Source organism: Vipera ursinii (genome assembly GCF_947247035.1).
Source record: "Vipera ursinii genome assembly, chromosome: Z".
Lineage (NCBI taxonomy): Eukaryota > Metazoa > Chordata > Lepidosauria > Squamata > Viperidae > Vipera > Vipera ursinii.
The window spans coordinates 115,128,770-115,141,908 of record NC_139517.1 but is presented as its reverse complement, the minus strand read 5'-3'; the positions used below and the strand labels follow the sequence as shown (position 1 = coordinate 115,141,908).

At 38.7% G+C, this 13,139-nt stretch overlaps 1 protein-coding gene across 3 annotated transcripts; it reads right to left on the bottom strand.

Annotated features, from left to right (window-relative positions):
• Window positions 1-1,150: 1,150 nt before the first annotated feature.
• Window positions 1,151-12,430, bottom strand: KLF6 (KLF transcription factor 6). Of its 3 annotated transcripts, none has more exons than XR_014494149.1 (4): window positions 11,684-12,430; window positions 8,445-9,021; window positions 6,028-6,733; window positions 1,151-4,911 (listed from the first exon to the last, which is right to left on the bottom strand). XR_014494149.1 is itself a non-coding variant. In XM_083376846.1 (4 exons), the coding sequence occupies exons 1-4, from the start codon at window positions 11,783-11,785 to the stop codon at window positions 4,860-4,862; spliced, it is 855 nt and encodes a 284-aa protein (XP_083232972.1). In that variant the 5' UTR covers window positions 11,786-12,430; the 3' UTR covers window positions 1,151-4,859. The 3 variants fall into 3 exon arrangements, 1 of the variants encoding a protein (XP_083232972.1); XM_083376846.1 differs by having other exon boundaries at window positions 6,028-6,151; XR_014494150.1 differs by lacking the exon at window positions 1,151-4,911 and having other exon boundaries at window positions 6,126-6,151; window positions 6,572-6,733.
• Between the last annotated feature and the right edge of the window lie 709 nt (window positions 12,431-13,139).

Genomic DNA, 13,139 nt, shown 5'->3' with positions numbered 1-13,139 from the left:
TTTTTTTCAGCATAGGTTATTTATGTCAAAAAATATACAACCTAGGCCTTTGAATCAATGGGGGGAAAATGAATGCTGTAGATGGATTTTCAAGGGAGGGCAACATGTTGCTTTGCAGATGTTAACTGGTTTATGATACCCAAGACATTTGACCTTTGATTATGCTAGTGTGGTGTTCATGAGATTTGGACTCCTGAAGCAACATCTCAAAAAGCTATTGCTTTTCTCTACCGGCAAACTTTTTTAGCAGTCTCTATTGGTAGAACAGAAATGTTTCAAGCAAGATCCTTTATTAATTTCCTTTATGGAATTTCGAAAACATTGGATTTCAGCCTACACCATGATAGTTTACCTTTTGTAATCTGTCAGGCTGATTCTTCAGAATAGGGAACTGAGAATTAAAATACCTATAACTAAGACAAAATGGGTTAGGAATCATTTGAAAATTTAGGCTGGAACTAGAAACTGCCATGTTACAGCATGGAGAGGAACTTAATAATATCCTGACTACCAGCCTAATAGGGTTTGGTTTTATAATGAAAATTAACTGAAATGCGTTGAAACTCCCACACTTTTTAAGGTAACTTTTATTAGCTAAATCTTGATATGAAGATTTGGTCTATTAGTGGGTCAAAATCTTAAGAGAAGAAAACAATTTTAATTGATATCCAGATCTCTATCAAAGGGCATTGTACTGATTCCCCCCATCACAACATCCAACAATAAAAACAGACCCATGTTTTCCTAACATTACTCCCCTTGCGATTCCATACTAGAAAAGTATTAGTGCCAAGTACCTTCCAGATGCAAGTTCTTAGGATTTCTGGGAAATAGCATCCTAATTCTTTTATTGATCCTCTGATCATTAAACACTTGAACATTTAAAAGATGGGAGATTTTTAAAAAGCACTTTATGAATTTGTATTGCTTTATGGCATGCAGGAAATGTTCAATGTTTTCTAATTTTTCCTATAACCTTGCAATATAAAAAGTCCATTGGTTTGGATTGAGTACATCTCCTGAAATATTTTCTCCTAACTAACCATGATCGTAATGGGATTTCAGGAACTGTTACATGTTTCTTGGATTGGCTATATATATGTGGTGTGAATACAGAATGAAAAGCTGAATCAACTGTTTCTTGATTTAGAAGTTCTGGCTATAATCCTTTGAAAACCACTGACTTTATCTTCAATGGTATTCAAAGCTTAAGTAACTTCAACCTTTGTAATGAATTACTATAATCGTAATTGTTATCCTAATAAGCCAAGCCCAGAGAACTGAAATTCTTGCACAATTCAATTCCACATAAAGAAAAACAAAGGAAGACCTGATACGCTGATAAGATTTTTTATGTTATTCCAATAAAAAATACATTCATACAGAAATATAACAATCTTGCAAAAAACAATTTCAAATAAAATCTTGTAAAACAAATTTTTTTACAAAAATCTTACAAAGAGATTCTTTAGATAATAGGGTGCTTCCAAAAAAACCCAAAAAACAAACAAACATAAAAAGAAATTTTACGAATAGAAATTTTTTTTTCTGAAATTTCAAGCAATTTTTTTTTCTTTCAGCTTGATTGAGGCTCAGTTATCACCTGAACAAAATGTACTCATTTAACTGCAAAACTGATTTCTAACTACTGCAAGAGATTTTTTTTTTTTGCAAAAAAAAAATAGCAAATGATTATGGCTAAGCAGAAAACATTGCAATCTTACCGTCTCAAATACAATGCTGGAGCAGAAAAACCTGCAGAATGCCTTGATCAAAGGGTGAGTATTGTAATTCATACATGCAGACAGATATTTCCCGATCTACGGTATTTTTTTTGTCTATGAAATGGCATCTCTCAATGCGGTAAAAAGTGCCCTGCATGTATGAAGCGCCATACATCTCAGACTTCCATAATCCGTAGATAATAAAAATATTTTCTTGGGAGTATTTTTTTTAAAAAAACAAAAACCTAAAAAGTGCATTTTTGAGCATATAAAATTCAAAACGCAATGCAGATACATGTAGGCCTATATATCTCTTAGACTCGGATAGAATGGATTTGAACATGGTTAGAGGACTAATAATATTCACCATCATTTTCAGGGGGAAAAAGCTGCCCCAAATAGCTATAAACGAGCTACATTCTTGTGGAAGGCAGCTTGGGAAACACATTGGCTTAATGTTTGGGGAACGACTATATTTCTAACATCTCGTAAAACTGCCTTGCGAATTCAGCTAAAAGGTAAAATACCCGTAGGAATAAATTCACCATCAAGAAGCACATTTCTACATCTTTTCCATAAGCTTAGAGGACAGAAATTGAGAGGCTGGGATTCATTTATTTAATCTAAGCGGAAAGTGTCCATTTTTAAGTAGCCCTCAATGGATTGCTCCCGTATGATGCAGAAATGGCTAAGCAGGCACCCTTAGCCCTTGGTGTTCCAATTCAATGCCCTTTTGGGGGGGAGGAGATGAAGAGCTCAATGACCACTATCAAGAAAAGCGTGAACTAGCAAGAGAAGAAGCATAGGGCAGCAAAAACCAAACCTACAAACAAAAGGCCAAAGAAAGATGAACGTGCTTGTTGGGTGAATATAGGAGAAAGGAGGTAACTTTCTTAGAGCTTCTAAAAGGATTTTTTTTTTCTTTTAAACCAGCCAAGGGTCTTGCACGAATGAAAAGAATTGGAAGAAAACCAGCAGAAACCATTTAAGTCCTGCTGTTTCCCCAGAGGGGCTCCAGTGCACTTTATTTGGACACCAGGGCATTTTTTTGTTTTTTTTTTAGTGTACAAAAGTGCTTATCAATAGGGAAGTAACTGCCTTCTCTTGTTAAAAACTGTGCACACTGATTGAAGCTCCTCCCTCTTTTTCAGGTCTCTCCTAGGTTTGCAAACAGTAATGATAATAATAATAATAATAATAATAATAAAAGCTGACTTTTGTTTGCTTCTTCTCCATGAAATGCAGGAAAAGAGGAAGACTCCTCACAGGCTATGACACTTTACAGCAAAGAACTCAATACAATCCTTAAAAATAATATATTATCTATATATTTTATAGATGTACACACACACACACACACACACACACACTCACACAAATATACATGCACGCACACTCACAGCTACAGATACTATACACACAAATAGATATATACATACGTTATAGATATCCTGCCCACTTGATAATTACTAATATTTTTTTTTTGCTTTTTTGTATTTTTTTTCTTTACTTTCCATTTTAATTAAGGGGAAGCTACATATACAGGTGTGGACATTGTGCCTTTTAAGATTTTTTTTTTCTTGTAGTTACTCCTGCGATTTTAAAGATGCATGAGCAAAACAGCATCCTGAGTACAGGATCTTTTTGGCGGAGGGAGGAACTAGTAGACTGGTTTTCAATAATTTCTTGAATGGGAAGAGAGAAAGATGCAGGATAGGGACAAGCTGTGCAGGATCAACCTTGTGAAAAGATGGACTGAGAGATGCATTCGCTGCTGGATTATGCCATGACATTTTTGCTACAGATGTTTATATGGGGGGCTTCTCTACATGGAAACGCTGAGGATCACCCAGGATACCAGCTGATGGTCTTCCCACCTCTTCATAATGTACATTAGATATAGTACAAGTGTCAGGTGAAAAGAGAGCCTTAATAAAGCATATATCATTCATACCCCTGTATAAGACCTCCCAAAAGAGAAGTTCGATTTGCATAAGGCACCATTATTAAGGTCAACAGTGCATTAACAGGTAGAAAACCAGAAATTAGACCTCAAGGCATAAATAAAAGATAAGAAGGTAGGTGTTGGAGGCAATGGGGGAAACAGCTGCATGAGTGTCTTTTTTTCTTCTTTTTTTAAATAGCCATCTCTAACCTACAGTGGTTCTGTCCACCCAATAGGATGAAGTAAAAAATTATTCAAGGGGAAAAAAACACTATTTGGGTTTGGTATGTTATGTAACATTAAACCAATTGCAGTGTAGGAGCTTTGAACTGGAATTGGAGAGAGAGAGAGAAAGAAAGAGAGAAATGAGTCCTGATTACAGAATGGGAAAGCATCTAGTTCTTCAGAACCATGCAATAAACCTTTGTATTATAATGAAAAAGTTATAGGTCGTGTTATATTGTAAATACACAGCTTATACAATGGATTACAAATGAGCTCTGTAGCAAGTCAGACAAGCTACCGGAGACATTGCACATTTAATAGCTGGACCAGACACCAAAAGCTCCTTTCACACAGGATAGGGGCCCATGCCAACATTTGTCTAGTCTGATTTTCCTTCCCTCCCTTCCATCTCCCCCTTCCGAAACCAAAAACAAAATTAAAAAAAAAGGTGCAGAGACCATTTCCCCCTCCCCCATCAAAAGGATGCACATCCTTCCATTTCACATAACACTCTTCACAGGCACGCCCCCCCCAAGTTAAAAATAAAATTTAAAAAAATCCCACTTTCAGACAGCTTTTTCTCTCTTACAGTTAGAAAACAACAAGGAACAAATGTTTGTTTTTTTCCTTTAAAAAAATGTGCCTCAGCATCCAGTCATCCAGTAGATCCTCCATAACACACAGCTGTCCATTCATTAACACTCCCAGTTTGCTCACGGCAGAAGGTGTCAGAAGCCATTCAGAAGGTTTGGTCCCCTGGGCTGGAGACCTGCACCGTATGGTCACTGCAGCCGTTTCTTACATGACTTATCTAGCCCTCTAAAGACCTTCCAAGGAAGAGAAGACCTGGAGGCCGCTGAGTTAGGGTGCAAAATGGCATGCTTTGGCTGGAATATGCATCCTTTTTTCCAAGGCCAGCGTGACTTCAAAGCCTCTTAGCCCACAGGATTCAAGCTTCCAATCATTCAGAGATGCCTCTTCATGTGAAGAGCCAGATGGTCAGACCTGGAGAAGCACCTGTCCATCAACAAAGAGAAGACAGCTAAAGTCAGGTTTCAATGGAGTTTTCAAGAAATATGCTGGATTTAGGAAAACCCAAAGGTGTTTTTTTCCAAGAGGCAATTGGACTTTCTTCATTTTTCCTTGAAGACATTTCACTTCTCATCCAAGACGCTTCTTCAGTTCTGATCATCAGAACTGAAGAAGCTTCTTGCATGAGAAGCGAAATGTCTTCGCATGGTATGATGACCTGGATGACTGAGAATCTCCATAGACATTTGGATTTAAGATAGATTACTGAAATTCTGAACTTACTGACAACTCAGAAAGAGAGCAATTCCAGATGGACAACTTGACTACAAGGTTCTTGAACTATTTCTTAATCTTGATGCATTTCTCGTAAAATGGGAATATTAGTCACTTTCCTCATTCATGACTGATGTGAATGTTATCAACTGCAACTCAGCTATGCATCATGCTTAATTACAGACACCCGCAAAGGGTTGAATAACTCCCATTACAATTAATCCAGCGCAGCAAGATACTGCCTACTAAATGTGTAACAGTGGAAGGATCACTCCGCCACATGTCTGGAATGCACAATACTGCATTGTAGCTAAAGTTTTTGCAAGTGAGCTGACACTTCAGTACACTGATTGTGATCTTGTCAGTCGCCAGCCAAGTAAACATCTACCTTTATTATATCAGCATGTTAACAACATGAGTTGCAACAACTCATGGTAACAAGAATCCAGTGAAAATTGCTCTTTCATTAACCCAAAAACTATTCAGAAATTATTTCAGATACAAACATTCCAACTTCATTATGAAGCTGGAACATTTCCAGGAAAGTTGGAAAAGCACTGGAACATTTCTGATAAGGTTAAAACAGGATATTTCAACTTTGGCGTGTTTGTACATCAAACGTTTTGCAAATCTCTCTCAATATGCAAGAGACAATTATAAGAATAGAACTTCCCAAAACAGAGGTCCAAATTTTTCTCTTGAATAAAAGAGGTCCTGTTTATATTTAAGATAAAACAATACTACTGGCATCAACAGAACTAGATGAAATTTGCTGCTTTCTAAGCACGGAGGAAGAAAGTAATATAAAACAAGATTCCTTCTACATACCTGTCACAGTGATTACACTTAAAAGGTTTTGCACCCGTGTGCTTTCTGAAGTGTCTGGTTAGTTCATCACTCCTTGCAAAACGCCACTCACATCCTTCCCATGAGCATCTGTAAGGCTTTTCTCCTGCAAAACAAAAACAAATAAACAAAAGACCCACACCATACAGGAAACAAAGTTGGTTATTCTATAGTTCACTAGGTACTTTCAAGAATGCTGATGGAAATTTTGTTTTTGAGCTGACAGCTTTCCTCCAACAGTAAAATATCCTGTAATTACAAAAAGAATATTCCAGTAATCTAAACTTTCTGGCATCCTCTGATTCTGAAAATGATTTTTTTTTTTTACAAAAAGGTCTGAAAACTCAACATGTATCTAATCATTTGGTTCAGTTAAGAACTGTTTTCAGATTATGAGTTTTACCAATGCCTTATAAAAATGATTCTTCATTTCTAGAGGTGTCAAGAAGGGTATAAAACCACATTCTTAAGAGTCCACTGGACTGAGATGGCTAATAAATCTAAAAAATAAATACATTTTGCTTACCTTATTAGAACAATGGTTTTGGTTTCAACCTTTTCCATCTTCATTCGGAACACTTCCTTACCAATGAACTTAAAATAAGAGGTCTGTAAACTCTACTCTACAAGTTATGTTTCCTGCATTGTTTTGTTTCTCTCTGTAAATATCCAGTAAGCATTGCAGATGCTTTATATGGGCCAAATGGTGGGTGGAGAAGAAAAATAAGGAATAAAATCATCTTTAGTGGCACACTGAGTTTAACATTCCCCCCCCCTTACCACATTTAAGTTATAGGTTCTGGGTTAATGTTCTTTCCTCTTTTCCTGATAACTATCATACGTATTCACTTTCAATTTTATAGCACAATGATATAGAACACAATCATCCTTTTTTTTCTTTGTTTACACAAGGGTTAATTGGTAAAGTAGAATAGTTCTCCCTTTAAGATGTGAAAACAGCATTTGTGAGAAGGAGGAACCCTTTTAGCTTGCCTGAAAATGTACAGCTTTGCCATCATATTTATAAGTGATTTGGTGCATCTAACCACGAAGTCGTTAAAAGAAGAAGAATATTTACAGTCAAAAGCTGCCATGGCAGCTTCTTACAATATATAAATATATATATACCGTATATATATAAGTTCTGATTCCACTCCACATCTTTTCAGGCTGCTCTAGGGAACAGGAATGTATTATGACATTTGAGTTTCACCAGGATAAAACTCTGTAGGTTTGTCATGAATGGAAATGCACCACAATCAAATGGTCATAAATCAACTGTAATATTTCAAGGAGTAAATGATGTACTTTGTAAATGATGCATGTGCAAAGTTAATCTGCAGCATTAATACTATAAGTGAACCAGAATTAAGCATTTCATTAGGGTTTATTGACTAAACCATAATTGCTTTTGATCACATAACCTACTAACCATATGAATGTTTAACATGATATGGAATCCAACCCATTTTAAGATGTTTTAGATTCTTCTTTACCAAGAAATTCTGGGTTTTCCTTTTTGTTATCTAATTTTAGATTTATCCCCGTTTTTACTGGATTTTTTTTTCCTATGAGAAAAGATGAATTATTCACCTTCTCAGGCATGGGGTAATTTAACCAACAGAAACCAGCCATGCATAAACAAATAAATGAACCAAACATTTTAGATACCAATTTGCAATGGGCTTATGGAAAAAGAATGAGGAAGTGAGGACTTGCATTCTGGGAAACTTTAGCTGGTATTGCATTATCTAAGGGCCCTGAATTCTTGCTCCAGAAATTGTGTAAGATTATGACACTGAAGCATCAAGGTCTTCTTTAGCATTATCTGCTAGAGGCAGTTCGGAAGCTAGCCAATTCCAAATGGCCATCTGAAGATTAGTGTTTTGGAGAAACAGTGATCAAAAGATTCTTCCTTATGATATTTTGTGCATGCTGACCATGAAAAGCAAGAAGATATGAGAGAATGGTTACACCATAAAATATGAATCAGCAAACAGCTGGAGTACACTTTGTAAAGTCTAAGTGGATAGAAACAACCACTAGCAAACCACATTTTGAAGGTGCAACACATTGAAAAATATATTAAGAGGAAATGGACTGCAAAGGAAATAGGAACTGGGAACAAATGAAGTTCCCTTCTTGCACTCATCTCCTGCCTTTCTCCACAACGGATGTTGCAACATTTCTATGGAGGCGTTCTACAGGGAATACATGCAGCTGCACCATGCATTTAGTTCCTGATCTAAGCCTTTCCTGGCCAAGAGTCACGAAATCATGGAAATATACATGATGCAACTGCACACCATCTCATTTTTGAGAGATTATCCTAAGGTCAATAGACAAAGTACAGAAGGCAAGACACATTCATCAGTCCTAGAGGCCATATGAATACTCACCTGTATGGGTACGCTGATGTGCTTTCAGATGTGAACTTTTGGTATAAACCTTTCGGCACCCATTGAAGTGACAGCGATGAACTCGCCTTCTCCCATCAGGAGAGGCATCACCACTGACCAGGGTACCTTTTTCCACAGTCTTTCCACCAGTACCAGTACGGATTTTGCCAGGTGAATGCAATTCACTGGGGGCACAATTCCATGGTTGAGAAGATGGCTCCTTGCCCAGCTCAGGGGAAGAAGGAGGAGTAGAAGTGACAGATGAATTCAAGTTTCCAGCACTGGCCAAGCTTAAGACATCATTTATGATATCAGAGGTAAATTTTGTTGTAGGAGAAAGTTCCTCGGAACTATCTGAAGATTCACTACTATCAGAATTCAGACTGTTAGTCTCTAAAGTCTGATTATTAAGGTTGTCCTCCTTTGGAGCACTTGCTGTCTTTAGTTCAGATTCCTCCTTTTTCTCCCGTGCCAAAATAATTTTGGTCCACAAATCCTCCTGACTGTCAAATTTTATCTCAGAGGCAGACACGTAGCAAGGTTCACTCTGAAGGTATCGCTCCAGCTCTAAGCAAGTCTACAGAATTAAAAATACATAAACAGATATTTAAAAAATCATTCACGTCTAAGAACATTCTGAAAAATTTAGCAGGAAGCCATGCACACTCAAAGTTGGAGATTATATTTCTGGTTGCTAGTATGCTTTAAAGTTAAAGGCCATTCAAGTTCCAACTGATGAATGTTCGAAGAAACAGTGTAATTCTCATGAACTTGTCAAGAATGCACAGTCAAAAATAGTAACCCAGCTACATTCTTTAAGCGTTTCCCTTATGAGTTAACTAAATAGGCATCTCGTAGAAACATTTCAGTGGAATTAGCTTTAAAGTAAATGCTAACTTCTCGTTGTGTTGAAGAAAAAAAAACTCAACTGAACTTCCACCAAGTGGACAAAAATTATGGTTTGCACTCTAAATTTAACCTGCATATGTTGTGATAGATTTTACATCTTTCAAGCCAAGACATTTCCTGCACAAGAGAACTCAGCCTAAGAGAGACACTGAAAGAATGTCCAAATATACAGGCATGAGTCTGTCGGAAAATGAGGCTTTTCTTGCAGAGAGAGTAGGAACATCATTAGCAAAACCTTCAGATTTCTAATAGGACATTGAATGAAAGAGACAAAAGGGAAAAGCATGGAAAACTCCAACTTTTAAGGCCTTAATGCTGATTCCAAAAAATGAAGAACTTTATCTGCTGGTCAAGAGTGGCTTGGTTATGAGTCATTCCCTTGTTTCTTTTACTCAGTGCCAAAAGAGACTTCCTTTTAAAATTTATGACTCTCTGCCAAGAATACTCATGGTTGAAACCTACATGCAATAGGACAGATTTTTTTTTTAAAAAAATCCTCCACTAAGACACCAATAGGATTGTGAACAGCATAGTGAAAGGCTGGCCATGCTAATCCTCTGGATTGTATTAATAATCAGATTCTAGGCAAAATGGCCAGTCTAGCATGAGCTATGTGATTTTCAGCAACAGCCCTTCCTCCACAACTGTGAGTGAAATAAAATGCTGCACACAAACACACACCATTTCAGCATCAATTTAAATTGGTCATAGCACCCTGTACACTGCCGTCTCCTGAGAATTAAACATACCTATCTGGACATAAGCTTTATTAAACTGAGAAACTTAGGCAAAGGTGTAGAAAAATAAATTGTATGTTGCTAATGTATTTCCTTATTGGAGGAGGTACAGGGGAAGAGAAAGCAAAATAAATTCTATCTGATCAATATTTTTAGGTTACCCTATAATGATTGTAGCAAACCTTCTAATATCTGGCAAAGGTACTGACCACGGAAGAAAATGTACAGAAAGGTTTGACCTTCAGAAATAGATTTAAAATTCTGCTGTTAGGCAAACTTATTTCTGGGGGGAAGGGGGGGCTAAAATGATTCTGAAGGCTACAAAGAGCCAAATTTGGGTTTAAGCAAAATCACCCAAGAAAACCTTGTTAGACCCCATTATTAGGGAAAAAGGAAGACAGCGTGTGTTATAAATCTGCCAACCCTTAGACTTAAGAATATTGGTAGAGTTTCAGATTTAAACCTCCAAAATCAGGTTTTCAAGCCTTACAAATGGAAACCCAGATGAATTAAATTGGGTTAGAGAGAGCAATCATCACAGTAATGGAGGCAAGTAAACATGTCTTCTCAGTCCCATATTCGAGGGAAAATCCCAAGCAAGGCAAAAACATTTTCCAGTGTTTGGAATTCAATGACATGGACAAAAAAAACACAAACTTGTCCATTAAAGGCAACATGCCTCAGATTTTCCTCTATTAGGACTTATAAGGTGAAGGGGGGGGGAATAATTGTCATATGACTGACAACTCGTTCTGTGGGGAGGGGGGGCTGTTTTAAAAAAAGCTGTACATGAGCCTGCATAAAAATAGTACAGTACTGAAAGAGAGGATTCCTCCCCCCCCCATTTTTGCGAGAGGATGTTCGGCGGGGGGAGGGGAAGCACGGAGAACAGTATTTCCAAACACAGAACTGTTCGGATGACAAGTTATCCTTATAGCAATTGGCTTTGCTTCAAAAGGGGGGAGAGAACAGAGAGGAGAGGATAGGGGGAAACTCCCCCCCCACACACACACACAAAAGAGTCGGGACAGGCAAATGGGAAAGGCAGAAACTTGGGGATCCGATTCGATTCCATTGTATGATTTATTTAGAGTAGCCAGCTTTCATTCTAGGGGCTTGAGGTCTGCCTCCATCGATGAAAGCTGGGCACAGTGAGAGCAAGCGAGCGTTCAAACACAAACACACACAGGCTGCTCACACGTTCTGACAGCTACACACACACACAAACACACACACATACAGCGGCTGCTCACACGTTCTGACAGCCACGTCCACTGAGAAGGGGGAATGAGAACCGGCATGCATTGGAAAAAATTAAATAAATAATAAATAAATAAATAAAACGCGTCCTTTGCTTGCTAACGGCCCTGATTAAAATAGCTTCTCACCCCCCCCCACCCCAGGGACAAGAACCCTTTCAATGACATTCATATCTTTCTTTGAATTTCGATCTTTGCCCTGAAGCGTTCCTGACCCGGGCAAATAATAAAAAAATAAATATTTTTTTTAAAGAAGCGCTGAAGCTTACGCATGCTTGTGGTCCCCAACGTTAAAAACCCGAAATGGTTGCAAACATAGCCCATCCTCCTTTACCTGTTGCCAGTATTCCTCCAGAGATGGCAAGGCTGAGAAGTAACCAGTGTCGTGAACAATCTGGAGTTCCTGAAAGATGCTACACATTGGAAGTACATCCATTGCCTTTTGTGGGGGGAAGGGGGGACGGGCTGGGAAGAAAAGTTGCAACCAGGAGCCCTCCGCAAAGACAGCGTCCGAAAACTGGGGTCCTTTTCGCAGGTCGGAAGAACGGAGCAGCGCGACGGAGGTCTCTGGCTCCGGCTCTCGGCTGTAATCGCCACAGCAGGTGATGGTGACAGAAATAAGACCAGCTATTTACAAAAGTCTCACTTCCTCCTCCTCCTCCTCCAAAGAAAGACCACCGAAATCAAAGCAAAAAATCAAGAAAAAAGGAGGGGAAAAATCATTCAGCGGAAAGTACGTTAAGGGGGAAAAATAGCAATCTACCTCTAGATATATATTAAATTCCTGTTCAGAATTTCAGACGAAGTTTTTATATAGGTATATATTTATATATATTTTTATTTTTATATATATATATATAGACGTATATATATTTTAAATAATATAAAAAGCGAAGTTTCATGCAAAGTTTAATTGCACAGCAATAGATCAAGGTTCTTTTGGCCTTTCTCTTTTGGCTGGTTGGCTTTTGTTGTTTTCTGTAGCTTTTTGCAGTCTCCCCGATGCTGCTGTTGAGATTGCCTTCCACTCCTGGGGCTCTCTCCAGAAGATAGTTGCTGAGAAGCCTACTCAATATTTGCAAACACCGAGGTGACTGCAAATGTAACCCGCTGCAAAAGTTCCCTTTCAAAAGCTCTCCTTGGCCGTCACCTCCCCCTCCTTCTACTCCCTCCTCTTTTCTCCCCCTCCCTTCTGCTGAAAGCCACATTCGCTCCTCCCCTTTACTCCTCTCCCTCCCCCCTCCCTCCGCCACCTCGTGATCCCATTACGCCGGCTCTGAATGCTGCCCAATCTATAACAACAAACTCGTTACACCGCGTTCCAATGATGTCAGACTAGCCCAATGGCCGCGCGCGGCGCATCTCGGCTCCTCCTGGCGTGACCGAACTTCTCCGTGACGCCTCACCCCATTGGTCCGATTCGAAATTCGACCCGTCCTGATTGGCCCTGGGAGCGAGAGGCTATTTTTAGAAGGGTATATAAGGCTGGAAAGCCGTTTTAGAGAAGCGACTGAGAGTTAGAGCGTTTGCTTGTTTGTCGTTGCTGGGGGTTGGTGGGAGGGAAGGTTGCTGTAATACCGAAAGCGAAGTTGGGAGGCGCTGCTAAGCCGCGCTTGGTGATGAAGATGTTAAGCAATTTGCACAAGCTGCAATAAACAAGCGGGGGGAGCCCATGATATCAAAGCAGGCTATTCGGTCTGCAAAAAAAAAAAAAACCCGGACGATTGCTAGATCTAAAGAAAAACATGTGGGAAGTTCTTTCTCCTGCCATCTAGTGGCTGTCCGGATTT

Bases quoted from the DNA above. Each gene is read 5' to 3' on its own strand.
- KLF6 (XM_083376846.1), bottom strand. From the start codon at position 11,785: ATGGATGTACTTCCAATGTGTAGCATCTTTCAGGAACTCCAGATTGTT. The intron at 9,022-11,683 runs GTAAAGGAGGAT...TTAATTCTGTAG, and splicing joins TGGAGGAATACTGGCAACAG to ACTTGCTTAGAGCTGGAGCG. The intron at 4,912-6,027 runs GTATGTAGAAGG...GTTGATGGACAG, and splicing joins AAGTGTAATCACTGTGACAG to GTGCTTCTCCAGGTCTGACC.